The 22452-nt window shown below is 45.3% G+C and overlaps 1 protein-coding gene across 4 annotated transcripts in view; it reads right to left on the minus strand.

Moving 5' to 3' along the window:
* Nucleotides 1-15277, minus strand: part of NRG2 (neuregulin 2) — a 176024-nt gene extending 160747 nt beyond the window's left edge. For 3 of the 4 annotated variants that reach the window (XR_007127611.1, XM_047730932.1, XM_047730933.1), the window contains exon 1: nt 14292-15277. Coding sequence is in view for 3 of the 4 variants with exons in the window: in XM_047730932.1 (XP_047586888.1) it covers nt 14292-15069 (778 nt within the window). In the remaining variant the exon portion in view is untranslated. The remainder of the gene's footprint in view (nt 1-14291) is intronic. The other variant, XM_047730934.1, reaches the window with a different exon arrangement.
* Between the last annotated feature and the right edge of the window lie 7175 nt (nt 15278-22452).

A 22452-nucleotide genomic window follows, 5' to 3' on the forward strand; every position in this document is an offset into this window, starting at 1 on the left:
AGGGCTAGCCACTTCTTAGAGATAGCAAAGCACTCAATCAGGAGCAAGCCTTTGATATGCAATAACCAATGCAGAGCCGTCCCTCTTCTGTCTGCCCCTTAATCATCCCAGGACCAGGGGCCAGGCAGGCAGGCACCAACCACCCCTATAGCTTAGAGACCACCAGAATTCTTCACACTAGCCAGTCCTCAACAATTCATCCTGCCATGGCTCTCTCTTCCCAAGGAAATCCCAATAAGGTCTCGGGCCTAATGCTGTCTGTGCTCTTCCGTCTTGTGCCACCTGACCAAAATGTGGCAAGTTCTCTTGACCCTGTGCAGCATGTGGTGACCCCTTCTCTAGGACCAGTGACTCTAGTAACCTTTGTTTTTTGTGCCTTTCCTGGGTTTCCTCTTGGGGCTGCACCTGACTGACCATCACCTGAAATAACACAGAACACTGAGACGAGTTCTTAGCTTGCAGACCCAGGCCGTATTTCAGGGAAAAGGAAGGCGAATTTAGAGGGCAAAACGTGGAACCCATAGGATCAAACCAAGAATAGTGGAGAATTGTTCCCAGACATGAGCCTATTCACATGCCGGGCTGGATCTCAGAACTGTGAAATGTACCAGTGGACATTGTGTATATGGATCATATCTTCTTTATCCCCCTTTCTAAATGGGAATTCTCCCCCTTTCTAAATGGGAATATCTACCTCAGCTAGAATATCTACATGACAGCTGAAGGTGATAGGAGATTCTAGATTGGACCCTGGACTGTGAAAAGGCCATTAGTAAAACAACTGGCCAAACATGAATAAGGCCTATAGATTAGTTAATAGTATTACATCAATACTATTATTCATTTTCTGGTTTTGATAAGTTCACGTGGTTGCATAATTTGGGGAAACTGGGCAAAGGAGTGTCTTTGTACCATTTTTGCAACTTTCCTGTAAGCTTAAAATTATCTCAAAATTCAAGTCCTCCACAATGTTTACATATTACCAATTTTTAAAAAGGGGGCATTTTTAGCAGTTCCCCTACATCTAGTCCGGCATTGTGTGACAGTAGACAGGTGCGGGGAGGGTAGTCAGAGAACTTGTTTCTATAGTTCACTTCTTCAAGTCAAGAGGAACAAGGCTCAAGTTGCTGCACCCAAGGAACTGACTTAGAGAGGCCCCATTGGCACCTACACCTGATTTAGAGGGTGAGATCCTGGCCCCAGGCCTGAGCCTGGTGCCAGCATAGATGAGCCTTTTTTGGAGGAGTAAGATTTGGGGTGAGGATGAGTGTATTTTTCATATCAATAGTTTGTGACCAGAAAGCACACTTTAGGGGCGCCCGGGTGGCACAGTCAGTTAAGCCTCCAACTCTTGGTTTGGCGCAGTCGTGGTCTCTAGGTCATGAGATCACGCTCAGGGAAGAATCTGCTTAGGATATTCTCTTCCCTCCCCCCTCCCTTTGTCCCTCTGTCTCTGTCTCTCTCTCAAATAAATCATAAAAGGTAAAGAAAAAAAGAAAGCAGACTGTACTGGTTTCAAAACATATCCACAAAGTCTTCGACAATCCCTCCACCAAGAAGTAGTCTAAGTCTACTCCCCTTGAACCTGGTCAGGGCTTAGTAACTAACTCTCTTCTCACAAACAGAATGTGGTAGAAATGACTTCTGAGGCTAGATCATAAAAGACAACTCAGCATTTTCCTGGCCCCCTCTCAGGATCCTCCCAGGCAAAGTCCTTGGCCCTTAACCCCAGCTAAGCTCCCAGATGAGAAGAGCCAGCAACAACTTCTAGACAGGTCAAGAGGAAGCTTTGAAGTGACCCAGTCCCAGCTACCGTCTGACTGCTTAGCCACCCTGTGACCAAAAGGACAAGAAAGATACTAACCTCCTAGCTGAGCCCAGTCAATCCCCGGGACTGTGAGAGATAATGACAAAGAATTGTTGCTGTCTGAAGGCACCGCATTTTGGGGTGCTTCATCAGGCAGCGACAGAGGCCTGAAACAATGTGCCCCAGGCAGCTGGAAATGGGAGGACTCAGAAAAATCAAGTGACCTTCCCTAGTCCCCAGAGCTTGTGAGGAACAGAGCCAGGATTTTAACAAATATCAGGATGAAAATGAAAAGCCATTTTCTTTCCACAACAACAGACATGTCATTAATGGGAATTCCAGCTAGCCTGCCATTTTCTCCTCCAAGTGGGCACTTTTCGGAGCACTTTATGTGAGGAGTTCCCTGAAACCTTACCCCATGAGGTCAAGTATTCTTATTAGCCCCATTTTATGGCTGGGGAACCTGAAGCAAAAGAAGGCTAATAAATTTGCCCAAAGTCATAGAGCTGGAAGGTCTACCCTTCAGAGTCCGCTCCAGACCATGGCCTCTTTTTTTTTTTTTTTTTTTTTTTAAGATTTTATTTATTTGACAGACAGAGATCACAAGTAGGCAGAGAGGCAGTCCCCAAACTCACAGTTGTCAGTCACAAAGTCTTCCAAAAAAAGGAATCTTTGACCCACAGAATAAAGAGTGGCGCTCACAGAGGATCACCCTCTGAGACACAGGGCCAGAGAAGCACTATTGTGCCTCTCTACTTTCCTCATCTGATGACAACATGCACCAGAGGGCCTGGGTGGCTCAGCGGGTGACAAGTCTGATCTTGGCTCGGGTCTTGATCTCTGGGTACTGGGATCAAGCCCCAGGCTTGAGGCGGGGGTGGGAGGGGTGGGGGGGTGTCTCTGCTCAGTGGGAAGTCTGCTTCTCCCTCTTCCTCTGCCCCTCCTCCCACTTGCGCATGCTCTCTCTCTCTCTCATATAAAATCCAATAATAATAATGACAACACGCACTCTTCCTCTAGAATGACTAGGCTATGACTAGGCTATTCTCTAACTTCAGAGATGAGAAAAGTAAAATTGTGTACCTACTTTAAAAAAATATAGTTTGTGAGCTTGGCCTAGTGAAGACCATCAAACCTCTGGGACCTTCTATCCACTTGACATGATCCCTTAACAGACGAATCTAAAACCAATGCCTTTAATCCTTACTCTGTACAACAAGCTCCGGGCCTAAGGCTCATTCACCAGAGGCCCTGAGGCTGTGCCACCACACACAAGAAGCAAGGAGCCCACAACCAGTGTGGGCAAAGTAAAAGCTGGTGTGGGGGGGGCACTGGCAGAGGTGAAAACAATATTCCCAAGGGAACTAGTCTCAGCTCCAGCTCCCACTTGCCCTGTTAGATGAGCGCACACCATGCACAGCAAAAACCTACTCAGATAATTTGCATAATGAGAAACAAAGACAGGAAGCTCCCTCCCAACCTGGGGGCCATCCATGTGCCTCCCTTCAACTTACAAGTTAGATTCTTTCCCAGTAGCAAGAAGCTTCTCTCAGAAGTGGTAATGTTTTGCTTGGCCCAGAGTATGATTCCACCTGCCTCCACATCCTAGGATCTTCCCAGTAATGGCCTGAATCACTTGGGCCGAGCTCTGGGAAGTGCCATCCAGAAACCAGTACTTGGCCAAGACAATTTAACATGCACGTCACTAGGGGGCCTCGTGAATGTTACTAGTCTTTTTGGAGAAAGCGTTCCCTTTTGCAGATGAAACCTGGAATATGGGAGAAGCTTTCTTGGGGAGGGGGATGGTGGCTAAATGTTTTACCTAAAAGAACTGGACCTGAGAGGAACTCAGCCAGATTTGTCATAAGTGGTTCTAGCCTCTAAGGTCCCTGTCCCAGGCCTTGTTCATTATCTTTCCACTAGGTCCATCAGACCTAAAGTCTGAGGAAGGGTTGGAAAGGTTGCACTAGAAATTTCTGGCAACTTCTCTGGTTTGGGGGAATAGAGACTGAGGACCAGCTATTACGATGATGACAAAAAAGCAAGTATGACAGCAGACCTAAGTAGGGAGCACAGAAGGGCAAGGTAGGAGAGTTGGAAACCCCAGGTGAGAGGTTCTCAGAAGGAAATCCACATGAATGAACGATGAAAAGGAAACCAACTAAGAGTGAGCAGTCAGAGAGGCTGCCTTTGGAAGCCCCAGTGCCCTTTGAAAGAAACTCTTCGCTTGTGGGCCTTAGCTTCACTCTGGACAGTTGGATCGCATTGTGGTCCAAGATTCATTTCTTCCTTTTAAAAAAAAATTCTTCTTTTTATTATTTCGTTCCCTGACATCCAACCAACCAATGACCATCCTGGGAAAGCTACACCGGAGGCAGGCCTGCCACTCTTTCTCTCATTCAGAGACAGGAAGTCAGACATGTCAGATCTCCTTAATCTACCTGTTCAGTCCTGACTGGTAAATAAACTCTCCTCTCCAAAACCACACAAAGCTCCTCCAAAAGAGAGTCCTCAATGGTGCAGTGTTTGTCAAGTTCATCACCGGCCTAAGGAGCTGTAGTGAGGCCCTGTACTGAGATTATACTTCTGGCCACAGGCACGAATGGAAGGGACTGACTCCAGGGAGTTGCGTGCCATGGCCTTGTGCAAAGCGGTGACGGGCGGTCCTTAGGCACTCTGAGCTAGAGGAGCACCTCCCCTTGAAAGCCACCCCAACCCTTACCCAATATATTAGCCAAGCAGATGGAAGACAATGCCTCATTTCAGTGATATGGTAGAGGATGAACATGCCAAAGAGAGACATGAAGAAACACTAGGATCCCCCTCCCCACCCTCTGAGGAAATAACACCACAATGTAAGAACCAGTCCTGGCCTCCAGAAGCGCTCAAGCTGCCTACGAGGCAAAGAGGTACAACAACGCCTAACTTGCGGTCTCCGCTTACTACAGATGACAACCAGCCATACGTCTTCCGTCTCAAGGTATTCAGCCTGCAGCATGAGCAGCTCCAAGTAACCACATCCAACTGGACACTCCAGGAAGAAACCCAAACAGGGAACATCCTAAAAACTCCCACGGCAAAGTGAAACTGAAGAATCGTTTGCAGAATGCCAACTAACCAAAAGACGGAAAGGAAACACAAGCCAAAATATTAACATGTGTGAGGGAAACCACCAGTCAAAATTCTAAAATTCAAGAAAAGAGAAGAATTACCCACAAAACACTATGAACTATCAAGGGGGGAAAAGAACTGAACAGAAACATGACAGAGAAGCCAAATTCTGCCTATTATCAAAATGTCTGAGGATACTTTCTATGGTTGCTCTAGTCCCTTAGTCTAGGCTGTCATCTGAGGAAACTTGAAATTTATCTACGGCCAAAGTGGGCAGTAGAGAAAGCAAAAAGACCCACTCTCCCTTCTTTCTCGGCAATAGCCATTACTCAAATATTTACTTTATCACATGTTAAGTTACTGCCCTCCAAAGATCTTCCAGTCAGGGGAAGGAGATAAGATACTGACCTGACCCATCAAAAGGTAATTAACAATGCATGGCATTAAATGATAAGTGTCATATACGTGGTACAGGCCATAGATACTAAGACTCTAAGAATGAGAAAATAACAGGAGAACTTGAGCTTGGGGATATGTGGCAAGCTCAGAATCTGAGGGTTAATAGTACCCAACAAATATTTAGAGGAAGAAGCCAAAGCAAAGAGTCTCTGTCCTACAAACATTTAAGGAGCAAAGATTCATACTTTCATCAGGTTCCACACATCAATCAATTACGTAAAATTAAAATTCAGTCCCACAAACTCCAAAAATGCCACCTGTTATATGCCCACACCTGTACCCCTCTGTCCCTGGTCAGCCATGAGATCCACACCAACTCAATGTAGAAACAAAGAAAGAATATGAATGATGCAGTGTGAACCTATCCCCAGAGTTGGAAACCCCCAAATCAAAGCAGGTTGAACCAGGGACCTGCTTTCTTTGGGGAAAAAAAAAAAGAGAGAGAGAGAGAAAGATGAAGGAAGGAGGGAAGAAGAGAGAGAGGGAGAGAGGAAAGAAAGAGAAAGAAAAGAAAAGGAAGGAAGGAAGAAAAAGAGAGATGGACATTTCCAGCTATTTTCCAGGGACTTTGAGCAGCTCCTCGTAAGAAAACTTGGAGTATGGATCTTAGTCATCTCATTTGTGAAACAGCAGTATCTACTTGTGGGCTTCTCAGAATACTGACCAACAGAGACTCATGGATACATGAAGACTGATAGCCTACTTGGGACTTCCATAGGACCAGCATTCAGACCCTAAACTCACATGAACTTCCCTACACTGAAACGACACACATAACCCACGCCCTTCTCATCACCACCCCCACCAGCCCAGCCCAGAGGCTCTCAAGTGGAGATAAATAGGAACATATGAGTTAAAAATAGAGTGGTTGGTGAAAATTGTCCCCTTGCCTGCCTTCAGTCCACTTCTAGAACTTAAAATTTTCACTTACTAGGCTTCCTACTCACATTGGTCTAGTCAGATTTTGTTAATAAGTAACTATTTTAAACATTTATTATTGAGGCCCTATGTTAATCATTCTACATGTATTATCTCATTTAATAGGAACAGCTATCCTATTAAGTGTTCTATCATTATCCCCATTTTATAGGAAACTAAGACTCAGAAAGTAATTTGCCCAACATCGCTCAGCTAGAAAATGTAGAGGATGGTTTCCAAATCCAGGCGCATTTGGCTGTAGAGCCCAAATTCTTGATCATTACACACACTAAATAAACTTTTTAAATTTTTTTAAGGAAGGGCATCTATGAAAAACCTTCAGCTAATGTTGTACTTAATAGTGAAAGTCTGAATCCTTTCCACCATGACTAGAACAAGGATGTTTATCCTCACCACTCTAATCAACACTGTCTTTGGCAGTCCTAGCCAGTGCAATAAGGAAAGAAAAAGAAAAAAGAAAAGGCAAAAAAGAAAAAAGGCAAACAGGAAAAGGAAAACTGTCTTTTTTTTCACTGACAACTTAGTCATAGAAAAAAATCCTAAGAGATTTACCAAAAACAGTTACTAGAACTAACAAGCAAATGTCTTAAGGTCACAGGATACATAATCAGTGCTTTATAAATTACATTTCTATATGCTAACAATTAATAACTGGCAAGCAAACTAAACAAAAATACCCTTTACGGTAGCATCAGGAAAACATGAAATACTTTGGGATAAATTTAACAAAATATGTGCAAGACCCATCCACCAGTAACTACAAAACATTACTGAATTGCTTTTAACATAAGCCTTCAAATACTATTTACAGAATTACAAATAAAGTCATCAGCCTAGCATTCGAGACAGTCGAAAATATTACCCTCATTTTCCTCTCCAGACTCCTTACCCAGTTCTCCCTGTCATTCTGGTTATTTTGTATACTTTAAGTATACCCCTCTGCAGAAGAGAAAGTGGCTCTCTCCCCATGTAATCAATTTAATCAATCATTTCATCCCTCTCTATCTCTAAACCACCTCTACCTCAACTATCTCTGAGTATTAGAATCCCATCTCTAACTACTTCTCCTTTAATCCTCTAAATATGATATTCTTTTCCTCTGAGAGGCTTCCCTTGCTCCCCAAAGTCCCCTGCTGGTGTGTCTCATGGCAGTTAGCACATTCTGGATTGAAGTGCCACTCTTCCTTTGTACCTCCAGATTGTAAATTGTTTGATGAGAGGGACTGTGTCTGATACAACTACCCGAAACACCTCGTTCTTGAAGCAGAGCACCTACATTGAATTATTTGTGGAAGCAAACATTTGAAAGATGGACTTGAAGCAAAGCTCTTTTAGTAATACGACTTCAGGGACACCAAAAGGCATCATCGTCGTAATCGAATTAATGACGTCCTGACTCTCCCAGGGGCTGGACCAGGTATTCAGCCATGCAGTGACTTTTCCTCTCACTCAGTCCGGAGGAATGTTAGCCCAGTTTGGCTTTTGTTAGTTGGAACGATATCAAGATCAAGACCAAGTAAAACATCCTAGCCTAAAGGACAAAGATCCTCAGTCTGAATAAACAGATCACGGAGGGAAAGAGAATGGGGGGAAGCCAATGTCATCAGCACAAGGCAGGAAATCTGTGAGAGCAAAAGAGGAGCATTAAAGATTCTGTTTCTGGAGGCAGGATTAAAAAGCAACTCAAACACCACATCTTGGGGGTCTGTGTTGCTAGTGGAAGACGGAAACCTCCAGGACGCTCTGCCACTCTGGAAACATCTGCAAGGGTAAATGGAGTATTAACCATATCCAGCTCAGCCCTGGAGGCCAGCTGCACAAGCAGGTCCTGAGCAGAGGCACAGGGAGGAGCTAACCGGCTCTGTCCCAGAGGTCCCTGGAGAGGCTACCTGGAGCTCACTCGGAGCACAGAGTGGGAAGGGAACGTTGCTGCAGAATGGAGCTCATATGCCACACTTGGCCAAACACAGCTAGCCAGAGAAAGAAGGTTCCTTAACTTAACCTCATTTCATAATTATCGAAAAATATCACAGCTGATTAACAACAAATGCTCTCTGTCAATGTGAATCTCTGTCTTTTGACCCCAGATTGGCAGAAGCTTCCCAGCTCTTTGCCTGAGTACAGGATGTCCTCTCGCAGGTCATCCTAACGCCTTTTAATCAGCCTCCACGTTTGCTAGGGTTCCTACAGCCTTCCACAAAGCTCTAGTTCACCAAGATTCACCTGGGTGCACTGTTGTTTTTAAGGCGTCTAGGGGCACGCCTGGGTGGTTCAGTTGGTTAAGCATCTGCCTCCGGCTCAGGTCATGATCCCAATATCCCAAATGGAGCAGGGAACCTCCTTCTCCCTCTCCCTCCGCCCCTCCCCTGCTTGTTTTTTCTCTCTCTCTTTTCCCCCTCTGTCAAATAAATAAAATATTTTAAAAAATAAGAATCTATGTTCACAAACCTATCACAATTCAACACTTCCACCAGCCAATTCACCTGCTTTCCTCAGTTTACTAAAGCGTTCCCTATATCATCTCTTGAAATTCATAAACTCACTTTATTTCTATATACTAATTCCAGTAAGTGAGTGGGAAAGGAGGGTTAATTCCTAGAAACGAGTAAGACAAAAATCCTCATTTCATACGCATGCATCCAAACTCAAAATCTGGAGGGAAATTTCTCTTACCTTTGGCTCAAATTATACCACCACCATGTCAGGCCTTCAAAAGAAAGAACCCAGAACCAGTTGTTGAAGATGACACAGGGAAAAACTTCACTAATATTGTCATTCCTTTTCCAAATCAGTGGGCAAAATTGCCAGATGCCACTAAGCCACCAGGATTTAGAGGGTTAAAATTTTCCACTGTTGCCTTTTTTTCCCCCTCAGTATTCAAGTGGCAATTCCCTGACACTCTGAAATTTTAACACTGCATTCAAATCCGTTACCTTAAACGTACTTCAAAGCAAGATTCAAGTGGATAATTCCCCCTAGAATTGTACCAGCCTATAGGAATACAGTCAGTCAAAATCAAACTCTTCATCAGCAACTGAAGTCTTTGGGTTTGCCTTCTAAATGAAAATCAAAGCAATCACGCACTGTGGGGTTTTCTTTTTGCACATATGGAAGCATGTGATTTTCCTCGTGGATTCTGCTGTGAGCTTATTGAGAGAGTGAAACAGTAAGAATCGTGGTACGGGCAGAGGGGCTGCCCTAAGCTCAGGGACAAATCATTGCATTTCTCTCTTGGGCATCCCAGTGAAGACTCCTCCCAAAATTTCCTGTCACACAAAACTTCTTAATGGCAAAGTATCTGAAAAACACCTTGGTATTTTCATTCTTGAGCCTAGGGTTACATTTGTGAGGTAGGGTAGTGATTAAGATCTTGGGTTAAGTCAAATATATACTTATGTATAGATAGATACATACATATGTACGTGCCTGTACAAATATATACATACACATACATATATATGTATATATATGTATTGCCTGGGAAAGAATTTACCATAAAATTGACTTAATGGCAAAATGAACACTCTCCGTCTGTTAAGAGAAAAACCTAAGACTACTTTGACAAGCGTTTTGCTTTTAGAGAAATACACATTTCAAGAATATGTTATTTTTCAATTGCCTTACGGATTAGGTAGCTGAACACAGGAGTGAGAGGGAGACTTTTGACCGTATATTCATATGCACTTTCTGGATTGAGGCATATAAATATATTACACATTCAGAAAAGCAAATACAATTTTAGAAAGGGAAAAAAAAAAAACCCCTAACGGTGCATTTGCTATTAGGAAATAGAATGAAAACGTCCTAGATGATGAAAAATGGAAAAGAGGATTGGGACCAAGAAGTTAGTCACCTAGTTAGTTAATATACCATCCTCTCTAGCTCCCGAAATATTTGTTAATTCAAATGGAGAGTTGTTTTATTTTTATTTTTGTTTTGAGGGTGAGGGAGTGGTAATCTACTCTCCAAAAAAAAAAAAAAAAAGAAAAAAGAAAAAAGAAAGAGGGTCCTCTCCAGCAAGACCTTTAGTCTCCGTGGCTCAAATCCCATTAACACTAATCAGCACAATGATTAAACACATTGTGGTTAAGTACTCTAGTTGATAACGACTCCTTTGGAAAAAAGGTTCCCATAGCGACAGGTAAAGGCTATCATCAAACTCAGCTTTTCAGAACTAAGACTTGCGGTCACAGATCCAAGAGTTAAGATTGTTTTAGTATTAATCGGGAGGCTTGCTTTTTTAACTTCACTTGACTTCATCCTTTCAAAAGACACTTGAGAGTCCCTGTACACATCAGACACAGTACCAACATGGTGGGGGGGAGGCTGGAGAGGTAGGAAAAAGACCTCAAAGATAAGATATGGTTCCCGCCCCCAATAATTGCAATCGGCTGAGGAAAGGAGGCACCAAGAGATTTAATGATATTATCATGGTAATTCTACCCCTAAATCTATGGCCAAGCCTCGTCCTCACAGCTAGGAATGGAATGGTCAGTTTCTAGAGTAGTTTCACTTTCCCATCTTTAAGCTGCAGCACAGCTGGGTTTCCAGCTGGCGGGGGAAGAAAAGATTCTTTAAATAAACAGCATTTTAAAAATATGCAGTAGCTTTTGCTATGCTGAATTTTGTGAACCACCTTCCTCTAATATGTGATTCTGGTTGTCAAATTAAATAAAACTATCCTAAAGGATGTAAAGCCACCACCGCCACCACCACCACCACCACCACCACCCCAACCCCCCACCCCGGGGGAATACACCTTTTCCATCTTTAACAACAAAGAACACTATACATTGGAAGAAAACTGTAAATCAGAAAGTCCCAAAGGAAGAATGATCTTTTTTTTTCTTAAGCTATCTGCTGTGTCTATGCAACAAGGAAACAGCTTAAAACCATATATATAGGAAAGCAACAAGATAGGGTGTGATTATACCAAAATATGTGCAACCATCTTTAAAAATGCAGGACTGGTTGCAGAACAGGATGCTTTTATAGCATTGTACAGAGTTGCTAATCCTGAAGACTGCTTTCTCTTTTTCCTCTTTTTCCTCTCCACAAAAGGCACAGAAAACACCTCCCTGTATGCAAGCTTTTTAGAAATGCAAAGATTTTACTCAACTCTTTTCCACCAGAGGTAGTAATTTTGGATGAATGATACACATGAGATCTATAAAAATACCCCTCTGACAGATATTGTTATCCCAGCCAGACTTCACAGGCTTCAAATCAATATTACACAATAGCAGTGAAATTAGCCATTCGTGAGGACCTTCTACAAAGGGTCTAGCATGACCCCTCATTGATGCTACTGAGACATGTGCTAGCTTTTAAACTCAATATCCCTCCATAGGATACATTGTCCCAAAATCCTAACCCACCCTAAGACACCTTTCTAGATGATCTCCCCAGGAAACACAGCTCTCTGAATCCAGACACATTCAGAGCTGAAACTGGCTAAACAAAGTAACAATTCAACCACAGTTGCTCAATATAACGGGCATGATGACAGTTTCTGAGTGCCAGTTTCCCTATTTTGCAACGGGCAAATCTGCTCCAAGGAGAAAATGTTCCCAATGACCCTGTGGCCCAGAGGGCTTTCTTTAGAGATAGAAAACAGAAAATGAATTTGTTAGTTATTTCCTGCTGAGCACAAGGAAGGTGTTGTGGTTAGTTAGGATGATTTTGTTTCCTTATTTAATATACCATCACCAGGGCGTGTTTTCCTTAACCCCATGGTAGAAAATAAGAAAATGCAGTTTATGCTCTTCTGGCATATAATTCCTCTCACAAATTTCCTCTCACAAATATGTCCTTTAATTTCGAATCCCCTTATATAAAGCTCCCCCCTCCACAAACTGACACCGACTTAGGCACTATCAATTCAAAGCCAAATTGTTTGCATTCTGAAGTGTTTATTTACTTCCATGCTTGTTTCTGTCTCTTGACAATTTACAGCGTGGGATGGCCTTCTCTTCAGAAGGGATCTCTTTGAGCACTTTCTGAGAACTAGACCCACACATGCCACTTCCATCAAATGAGGTGATCATAACCTGAAAGTAGAAAATATCTCTGACCCCCACATCTCTCATGATCTCCACATTCAACTCTTCAACTCCTCAACTCTCACCAAGACAAACAAGGTATAATTGCAAAGGAGGGAAGGGGGAAAGTAGGTGGAGGAAGACAGGGGATTATCTGACAAAGACCATTGGGTCTCAGTGGACCAGACTAGGGATTATGTAGTGATGTGCACTGTGCATACTCGGGAGCAACTCACCAAGAACCAAAACAGAAGCTGTCCTTGGACAAGGTTCAATAAATGTTTTTACTATCTATTTCCCGCTGCACAATACAGTTCCACAGCTCCCTATGGGATCTCACATAAAATACTTAACAGAATAAAAAAATCAGAAATTCTTAACTGTTCTCGACTTGTCATCATAAAACAGGGAAGAGCATAAAACCAACATGAAGGAGCAGTCAACAGTATTCCTCAGAACAATGTCAGAGAGAGAAATCACTCTTACCACCCAAGTTTCTCCCTCTTCATTAAGATACTTCAAGATTCTTCTGATTAAAGTGGCCACAGTTTAACATAATGCCTGGATACGCAACCACTACTACTAAATTAAAATTTTGTCTCTTGAAGGACAGGGGTGGGGGAGGGGGAGAGAGGAGGAAGGCTTCCAAAACGCAAAAAGGCATTGATCTAAAAAGGGGAGGGCAGCAAAACTTCCCATGAGCTGTTCCACATTCTTTGCTTCCCAAAGCCTATATAGACCCAATTGGTAACCTGGTAAACATGCCAACTTCGATGACCTCCGGGACATCTGTCATAATTCAGTGATTACACAGCCCAGAGTCACACAGCAAGCACCCAATTTAGCCTGAGACGGGACAAAAAGAAGCCCCAACAGGAATAAGCCCAAGACCAGCCAGCACCAAATACTCCAGTATGGGGGCGATTTGGTTTGAAATATCTCACTGAGAAGTAAGTGCGTTCAGGGAGGAGAAACAAAAGCTCTTAAACAGATACTTCTTTTACTTTGAACATGGGAGACCTCCACTCTCGGCTACAGAGATCTACACACTTGTGTTGTTTCTGAGCGCCTGCATTCCCGTGCAGCCCCAACATCATGAAGACGGCAGATGCAGTCCACACATCCTGCCAGTAAGATGTCAGAGCTTGAGCTTACGGCATTCAGCAGAAGTAAGTTACTCTATTTCATTGTCATCCCTTTCAACAGACCTAGTCAAATCTCCCAGAAACGGCCAAAAGAGGTGTCCGCTTCCCGGTCCTGGAGGGTAAGAGAAGACTGGGCTAACCGCTTAGCAAAGAGGCAATCACGAAGGAAAAAACACCCCGAGCCACATGGAGGACGGAAAACAGTAGCAGAAAAAGTCCAACTCTGCCTGCGCCAGCGGTGGGGATGAGCAGAACCCGAGCCCCGGAGAGGAAGGAGGGGGCGGGGGCCGTCATTCCCTAGGAGAACTTGTAAGCGGAGGCCTTCACGACCTGGGAGTCTGCCCAGCTGCTCCTGTAGACCCTGGCCAGTCGCAGCGAGGCAGGCCCATGGGAGCAGAGCCGGCAAGGCCTCCGAGGGTCACTCCTGACTCACCGAGCCTCGGGCCGGCACCACCCGGACTTCGCCGTTTTTCCTGCCGCTACTGGGCTATGATGGCAGCTTTCCAGCTCTACATGCCATACATCAGCCGCAGATCGCTGCTGGCACAGGCCAGCGCCTTCCCCCGCCCCCCATCCCTGGCACACTTTGAGCCTGATCCTCCTTCTCCCAACCCCCACCCCCTCACCCATCCGCGCCAGGTGCCCTGCCCAGGGGCGGCCCCACCCCCCACCCCCAGCAGCCGGGCGCTGCCAGGCCTGGGCACCTGCAGCACCTCCCCGCCCCACCCCCATTCTCCACCACCTCGCCCCTCCCCCCTTTCTCCAGCAGAGAGGGAGGGGGCGACTCACCGCAGTCAGTGCACAGGATCTTGCCCACCTCTTTCTTGAGGTTTTTGCCGTTGGTGTCGATAGGGGCAAAGGCCGTCTTAAAGACTAAGGGCTGCTCAGTGGGCTCCAGGAAAAAGATGTAGCGCTGGTTCCTTTCGAGCGGCGCACAGGAGCCCACGCTGATCACCTGCTCGCGCTGCAGCCCCCCGCTCCGGAGCGGCCACTTGTCCAGCACCTTCACCAGTGCCACCCGATTCGAGCTGGGTGGCTCGCGGGTGCTGTTGGAGCTGGAGCCGCTGGCCGGGGCCAGCCCCTGTACCTTGCCCTCCACCACCACCGGTGCCTTGTACGCCTGGTCCTGCACCGACTTGAGGCTAGGCGAGTAGCAGGCGAGCGACACACCGAAGAGCAGCATGGAGAAGCCGGGGGCCGGGTCGCGCCTCATGCCGCCGGCGGCTGCGGCTCGAGAGCGGGCGGCGGCTCTCCGGGCTGCGGGGCTGCGGGGCTGCGGCTGTTGCGGCGGCCGCGGCTCTGGGGGCGCAGCGGGACGGGAGGAGATGCTGCTGCTGCTGCTGCTCCTGCTGCTGCTCTCGCTGCTGCTGCTGCGGCTGCTGCTCCTGCTGCTGCTCTCGCTGCTGCTGCTGCTGCGGCTGCTGCTGCTGCTGCTCCTCTCGCTGCTGCTGCTGCTGCTGCTGCTGCTGCTGCTGCTGCTGCTGCTGCTGCTGCTGTCGCTGTAGCTGCTGCACCGAGCCTTCTCCAGTGGCGGCGGCGGCAGCGCTGAGCAGCAAACCTGCCGCATCTGGCCAGGCCATTTGGGGGGCTCCGCCGCTCCGCCGCCGCCGCCTTGGGAGGGGAAACAGAGCCCGCTAGAAAACCGGAAACAGCGTAACGTTAGCGCCTCGTAGCCCTCCACCGGCAGCCGGGGGAGGCGGCCCAGCTAGGGCAGGGGGCAGGCGGCGAGCCGGCCGCGATGCGCAGCGCGGAGCGGCGCGGCGCTCCCACCCTGCGCGCCAGGACCTGGAGGAGGATGCGGAGAATAGGATGCCCGCCCACTTGCTCTCTCGCGCCCCCTCTACCCCCGGACCAAGTGAGGAGCGCGGCTTCTGCAGGGGAAGCTCGGGACTGCACTGCTTTAGCGCCCGGTGTTGCGGCCCGCAGGAATCCTGCTACCTTTGCTCTTGCGATTTATGGGCAGGACAGTGGGACAGTGCGGGAGGAGAGGGCGGAGTAGAGAAAAGGGACCCTGGCACCGTCCTATGAACGTGGGCACAGGGCGTGTCCCTGCCTTTGGCCAGGGGCTGGAGCAGCCGGGGAGATTACCACGCTCGGTGTGGCGAGCCAGCCTTCTGCCTCCTAGGTTACCCCCTTCCCGGGGGGGGGGGGGGGGGACCTTAGAGGCCGGCCCCTAATGGGGCCCACGTGTTCGGCCCTGCCACCGCCTAGTGAGCTCTAGGGATCCGAGTTGAGGTGGAGAAGGGTTCCAGACGCGTCATTTTGGAAAGAGTTAGGGCTACGTGAAGTCTTTTCTCGGCATTGAGGACGCCCATTGAGACTGGGCGAGGGTCCAGTGCCCAAGATTCTGGGCTTTCAGCAGCGGCCAGGCTGGACAGGCTACACGCCGTACAACCTCACCTTCTTTAGAAAAGCTGTTCCCTAAAGCAAGTGGGGGCTTCTTGGGTGCCAACTCGAGAGCCAGAGTCTGTCAGGGCCAGAGGCTGCTCCAGAAGAAATGGTTTCTTTTGTTTTAAAGTCTGGTCCTTGCAAGGGACAAGAGAGTCGGATCCACTGGAGCCAACGTCCGATTTTAAAAAGCAAATCCACAATCTGTTCTCCTCCTATCAATAAGGATCTAGGGAGTTTTCAATTTCCAGCTTATATCCTTGAAGGATGTGGAGCTCAGGAATTCTACTCAGGTCTTGGAGAATTTTATCCCTGCCTGGGCCCAGCAGGAAATGGGCCCAGGGATGTCTGGCTCAGGCTTGGACTGCTATTCTGTAAAGGAAGGACACAGCTATACCTTTCCTGCTGGCTGTCTAAGAGCCACCTCAAACTTAATATATCCAAATTCAACAGCATTATTTCTCCCACCCCACTCCAAATTCCCTATAATTGTTCATGGTAGTGTTTTGTATTTGGCCACCTGATCCATTCCAATAAGTCCCTTAGTCTCCTCTTATTCTCCCTCATCCAATCAATCACCAAGTCCTTCTGTTCTACCTTTTAAAAAAAATCTCCGATTTTTTTAGCTCCTCTCCCACCCTGCTGTGAATGCCTTAGGTTCCAAGTGCTCATCATCTCTCACCTGAACCACTGCAAAGCCTCCTAACCAGTTTCCCCACTGTTGGCCTCATCAGCCTCCTCCTGTCCTACCACAGGCAGAGTCATCTTGCTAAAAATAAAATGTAAATATGAGTTGGCCATGCCTCTGCTCTCAGGAGTCAATTCCAGGCTGAAGAGTCTGGGCTCCCTCTACCTAACCAGCTCTGCACCGTGGGAGCCAACCCCCTACCCTAGGAATCCAGCACAATGTGCTTGTGTTTCTGCCTGTAATGTCTCCTGGGTCCAGAAGCCTCACCTTAGCCTTGTCCATCTGGAAGACTATTCCTTCCCCCAAGGCCCAGCTCAGCATTACACCTCATTCCTCCCTTCCTTACATCCAGTTCCATTCCGAGCACTGTACATATGACATGATGGAATTAATCCCTTCCTCTTCCATGTAACCACGTGCCTCATACATGTTACTATTATGGCACTGACCTACACTAAAAGCAGCTGTTAGTGGGTCTGCATTAGACCCATCAGGCCAGGTCCCTTAACAGCAGGGACCATGTCCTATTAGTCTTTGGAGCCCTATCCAAAGGGATGTCTGACACAGTGCCTGCCATAGAATAAAGATCAGCAAATCTTCCATGAGGAAAGGAGGGAAGGAAGAAAAGAATCAAAAGTCATCTATCTCTCTTACAGGCATCTGGCCAATCTTCTTGGTCCCTTCAATGTCCCCCTTTACGTTTTCATGGATCACAATCTCCTACATCACAGAACACCTCTGTGAGGAATATTGCTAATTCCACCCTCTCCTTTTCCAGTGGAGCAAACAGTCCAAGGGAGGAAAAGTGACTTATTCAAGATCACACACATCCAGGAATGTACTCAGTCTTCCATTTCTGACAACAGAATGGTGGTAAAGAGCTTGGGCTCTGAGGTCAAGCAGAGCTGGGTTTCAAACCAATTTTGTCATTTACTAACTTTGGGATGAGCTTGTTTTTCTCTCTGGGCCTTGGTTTCCTCATTTGTATAACAGAAATAATAATAGGGTCTGCTTCGTCAAGTTGGTTTTTGCTCATGATGTATTTAATAAATATCCAATGAATGGCTCCTCTGAGACATGGTACCGGCCACTGGATATAGTGCAAGGAGCCAAGCTGATTCTGTCCTTGCTTGTAAAACACGTACTGTTGGGAAGACAACAGTAAACAAGCAGATAGATAGGTAACTAATTACATAGAGTGGTTCATCTCCTGAAGGAAATAGGATGAAATGATAGGGAATAATGGAAAGGGAAGAGGGAAGGTATCCTTGGATCGTAGAAAGCTTCTCTAAGGAGATAACATTTAAGCTGAAAGAGAAGGATTTGAAGGATGTGGATTATGTGAGATAACAAGTATAAAATGCTGAGAACAATGCCTGATGCAAAGTAGGGACCAAAATTAATGTTGAATATTATCGATAACTTTCTTATACTACTGGTTTCCAAACTTAGAGCTGAGAATCTCTAGGTGCTCTGTAATTGATGTACACTTGGACTTTTGGTATATTAGTAAATGCAATCTAACTTTTCAATAGCAGATGCCACTGTGATGAATAAAAATGCACATTCTTCTCTCTTTTTTTCACGTACCCTGTTTAAAGTATAACAAGACATTGATAAGTATGAAGAACAGTGGAAAGATCTGTTATTTTTGTCTTTTTTTAAGTGATAAATATGTAAGTATTTGTAAAGCATAGATGACCTTTGAAAGGACACAGCAGACACAGTGTTTCAACAACACTTGGCTCTGGGAAGGACACTGAGTGACCGAGGCATGGAGTGCAAGGACTATTCCCTTTGGTACCTTCTGCATTTTCCATCAGGTTTGTATACTACCTACTCAAAAAAAATGTTTGGGAGGATCCTCTAACTTCTTACCACTGCTAAATTTTTTATCAACTATGTTCTCAATCAAAAGCTACTTAAAATAGAACTGTTACTTTTTGGGATTCCTTTAAATTATTTTTACCTTTAAATGAGATTCTCTGGGTGCCTGTGTAGCTCAGTCATTGAGCATCTGCCTTCTGCTCAGGTCACGATCCTGGGGTCCTGGGTTCGAGCCCCGCATTGGGCTCCTTGCTCAGCAGGAAGCCTGCTTCTCCCTCTCCAGCTCCTCTGCTTGTGTTACCTCTCTCTGTCAAATAAATAAAATCTTTTTTAAAAAAATGAGATTCTCATGCTAAAAAGCATTGGGGATTAGTGCATGATAATTTTACCCTCTTTAGAATGGATAAATTTTGAGATCCCAACAGACTACCAGAATTCCTGTGGTCACAGGAGTGGGGACTTAATGCAGAGACTTCTGAGGGGAAGAGAAGTACCTGTCCAGCTATTCTCAAGGTGTGATGTGTAATGAGGATAAGCTTCTGGTATTAGCCCCAAACATTCAGTATAGAGAAACATGGGATTTAATTTCCTAGCTGGATAACCCAATTCTGTACTGGCTCTTCCCTAGGGATCAAAGTGAATGAGTAGGCATGTTTTAGAAAATAAACCTTCATATTCTGAACCTGCTAACTATTCATTGTGATTCAGTAATTGATAAAAAATAATGATAGCCACCATTATTAATGGCCTACTGTCTGTCAGGAGCTTATGTTTATATATCTGTATCTCAACAACGCTGCATTTTACAAATTGGAGAGACTTCTGGAGATTTAATAACTCACCCAAATGACAGGCAGAGTTGGGATTGCCATGCAGGCTTGTCCATGGCCAAAACACCTGCTTTGTGTGCACCAGCACACCAGCCCTCTCCCTCACCACGTGGTCACCTGAGGTGGCTCTAATCTCTCCCAACCATTTCCACCAGTGGCAGACTATTTGAAATTTATGCCACCGGAGACCAAGGGGTGTAAGTATCACTTTACGAAAAGATGAGGAAAATCGAGACACTGAGAGAATTTAAGTGACTTTCCCAAGATCACAAAGCCAAGGGCTGGGCCAAGGTTTATCACAAACTCAAGCTCACACATTTGGAAGGTTTTTTTTTTGGTTTGTTTGTTTTTTCTCTCTCTTTCATTTATATTTATTTTCTCAGCTTTAGGGAGGTATAATTGACAAAACTGTAAGATATTTACATATTTATTTATTTATTTATAAACATATAATGTATTATTTGCCCCAGGGGTACAGGTCTGTGAATCATCAGACTTACACACTTCACAGCACTCCCCATAGCACATACCCTTCCCAATGTTCATAACCCAGCCACCCTGTACCCCCCCACCACCACCCCAGCAACCCTCAGTTTGTTTCGTGAGATTAAGAGTCTATTATGGTTTGTCTCCCTCCCAATCCCATCTTGTTTCATTTTTTCCTTCCCTACCCCCCAACCTTCCCTACCCCGTTGCCTCTCAACTTCCTCATATCAGGGAGCTCATATGATAATTGTCTTTCTTTGATTGACTTATTTCGCTCAGCATAATACCCTCTAGTTCCATTCACATCGCTGTAAATGGCAAGATTTCATGTCTTTTGATGGTTGCATAGTATTCCATTGTATATATAATACCACATCTTCTTTATCTATTCATCTGCTGATGGGCATCTAGGTTCTTTCCATAGTTTGGCTATTGTGGACATTGCTGCTGTAAACATTTGGGTTACTATATTTGTATCTTTAGGGTAAATACCCAGTAGTGCGATTGCTGGGTCATAAGGTAGCTCTATTTTCAACTTTTTGAGGAACCTCCATACTGTTTTCCAGAGTGGCTGCACTAGCCTGCATTCCCACCAATAGTGCAGGAGGGCTCCCCTTTCTCCGCATCCTCACCAACACCTGTTGTTTCCTGACTTGTTAATTTTAGCCATTCTGACTGGTATGAGGTGATATCTCACTGTGGTTTTTTATTTGTATTTCCCTGATGCCAAGTGATGTGGAGCACTTTTTATGTGTCTGTTGGCCTTCTGTATGTCTTCTTTGCAGAAATGTCTGTTCATGTCTTCTGCCCATTTCTTGGTTGGATTTTTGTTCTTTGGGTGTTGAGTTTGATAAGTTGTTTATAAATTTTGGCTACTAGCCCTTTATCTGATATGTTATTTGCAAATATCTTCTCCCATTCTGTCAGTTGTCTTTTGGTTTTGTTGACAGTTTCCTTTGCTGTGCAAAAGTTTTGATCTTGATGAAGTCATAACAGTTCATTTTTGTCCTTGCTTCCCTTGCTTTTGGTGATATTTCTAGGAAGAATTTGCTGCAGCTGAGGTCAAAGAGGTTGCTGCCTACATTCTCCTCAAGGATTTTGATGGATTCCTGTCTCACATTGAGATCTTGCATCCATTTTGAGTCTATTTTTGTGTGTGGTGTAAGGAAATGGTCCAGTTTCATCCTTCTGCATGTGGCTGTCCAATTTCCCCAACACCATTTGTTGAAGAGACTGTCTTTTTTCCATTGGACATTCTTTCCTGCTTTGTTGAAGATGAGTTGACCATAGAGTTGAGGGTCCATTTCTGGACTCTCTATTATGTTCCATTGATCTATGTGTCTGTTTTTGTGCCAGTACCATACTGTCTTGATAATTACAGCTTTGTAATAGAGCTTGAAGTCTGGAATTGTGATGCTGCTGACTTTGGTTTTCTTTTTCAACATTCCTCTGGCTATTCATGTAAACACAATGAAGGGATGGAATATGACTGTAAAGATGAAAATTTTAAAAGATTCAGAAAAAGGAATTGATAAGATAAGGAGTTGGTTGAAAAAGGAAAAGGAAAAAAAGAGGAAAGACTGTGATCAGGATGGAAACTAGAACAAAGCCTTGTGCTATATTTAGGGTATATTTTGATCTATTAGAAGAAATTGTATCCCACAAAATTTTTTTAAAGATTTTATTTATTTATTTGACAGACAGAGATCACAAGTAGGCAGAGAAGCAGGCAGAGAGAGAGGAAGAAAGCAGGCTCCCTGCTTAGCAGAGAACCCCCCCACAATGCGGGTCTCAATCCCAGGACCCTGAGATCATGACCTGAGCTGAAGGCAGGGGCTTTAACCCACTGAGCCAGCCAGGTGCCCCATGTGCCAAAATTTTAAAGAAAAAAAAAAAAACTATATGTATATAGAAAATAAGGTTAAATACAACGAAGAGATAGAATATAACAATGAAAATTTTAAAAGATTCTTAAAAGGTATTGATAAAATAAAATAGTTTAAAATGTTAAAATAGAAAAGAGGAAAATTTTAAAAAAATAGAATAAGAAAAAAATAAAATTTAAAAAATTTAACTTTGAAAGACTAAAGGATCATGGGGGAAAAGTCGTGAATTCTATGTGTTGCTTTCCCCTTGCTCTGAAGTTCTGTGGTTCTCATTGATCAGTGAACTTGGTCTTGGCTGAATGTTCTTCCTGATCATCTGTGGGAGGGGCTTGTTGCAGTGATTCTCAAATGTCTTTGCCCGAGGTGGAATTGCACCACTCTTGCCAGGGGCCAGGCTAAGTAGCCTGCTTGGGTTCACTCTTGGGAGATTTTGTTCCCTGAACGCTTTCCATAGAGCTCTGGAGGACGGGAATGAAAATGGCGGCCTCCCAATCTCCCGCCCAGAGGAGCTGAGAGCTCAGGGCCCCACTGCTCAGTGAGCCCTTGGAGAAAAGTGCTCCATCACTCCTGTCTCCCTGGTCTCCGGCCAAGCTCCGAGCTCACCTGGCCTGTGACCGAGTGTTTTTGTCTCTGGCACACAGTCCCGTTTGGAGTCTCCACACCCAGCAGATTGCTACAGCACGGTCCCATGCTACCCCTCCTGGAGGAGGAAAGTGAGTCTCCCAGGATTTGCTGCAGGTGGGGTCCCTTTTTGAAGAGCAATGGCCCAACTGTGCCCCAGATCATGGTTTAAGGTAACCCTGAGCTGAAAGTCCACTTCTCAGCTCCATCTCTACAGCCGGCTT

The sequence above is a fragment of the Lutra lutra genome, chromosome 5 (assembly GCF_902655055.1).
Source record: "Lutra lutra chromosome 5, mLutLut1.2, whole genome shotgun sequence".
Classification (NCBI taxonomy): domain Eukaryota; kingdom Metazoa; phylum Chordata; class Mammalia; order Carnivora; family Mustelidae; genus Lutra; species Lutra lutra.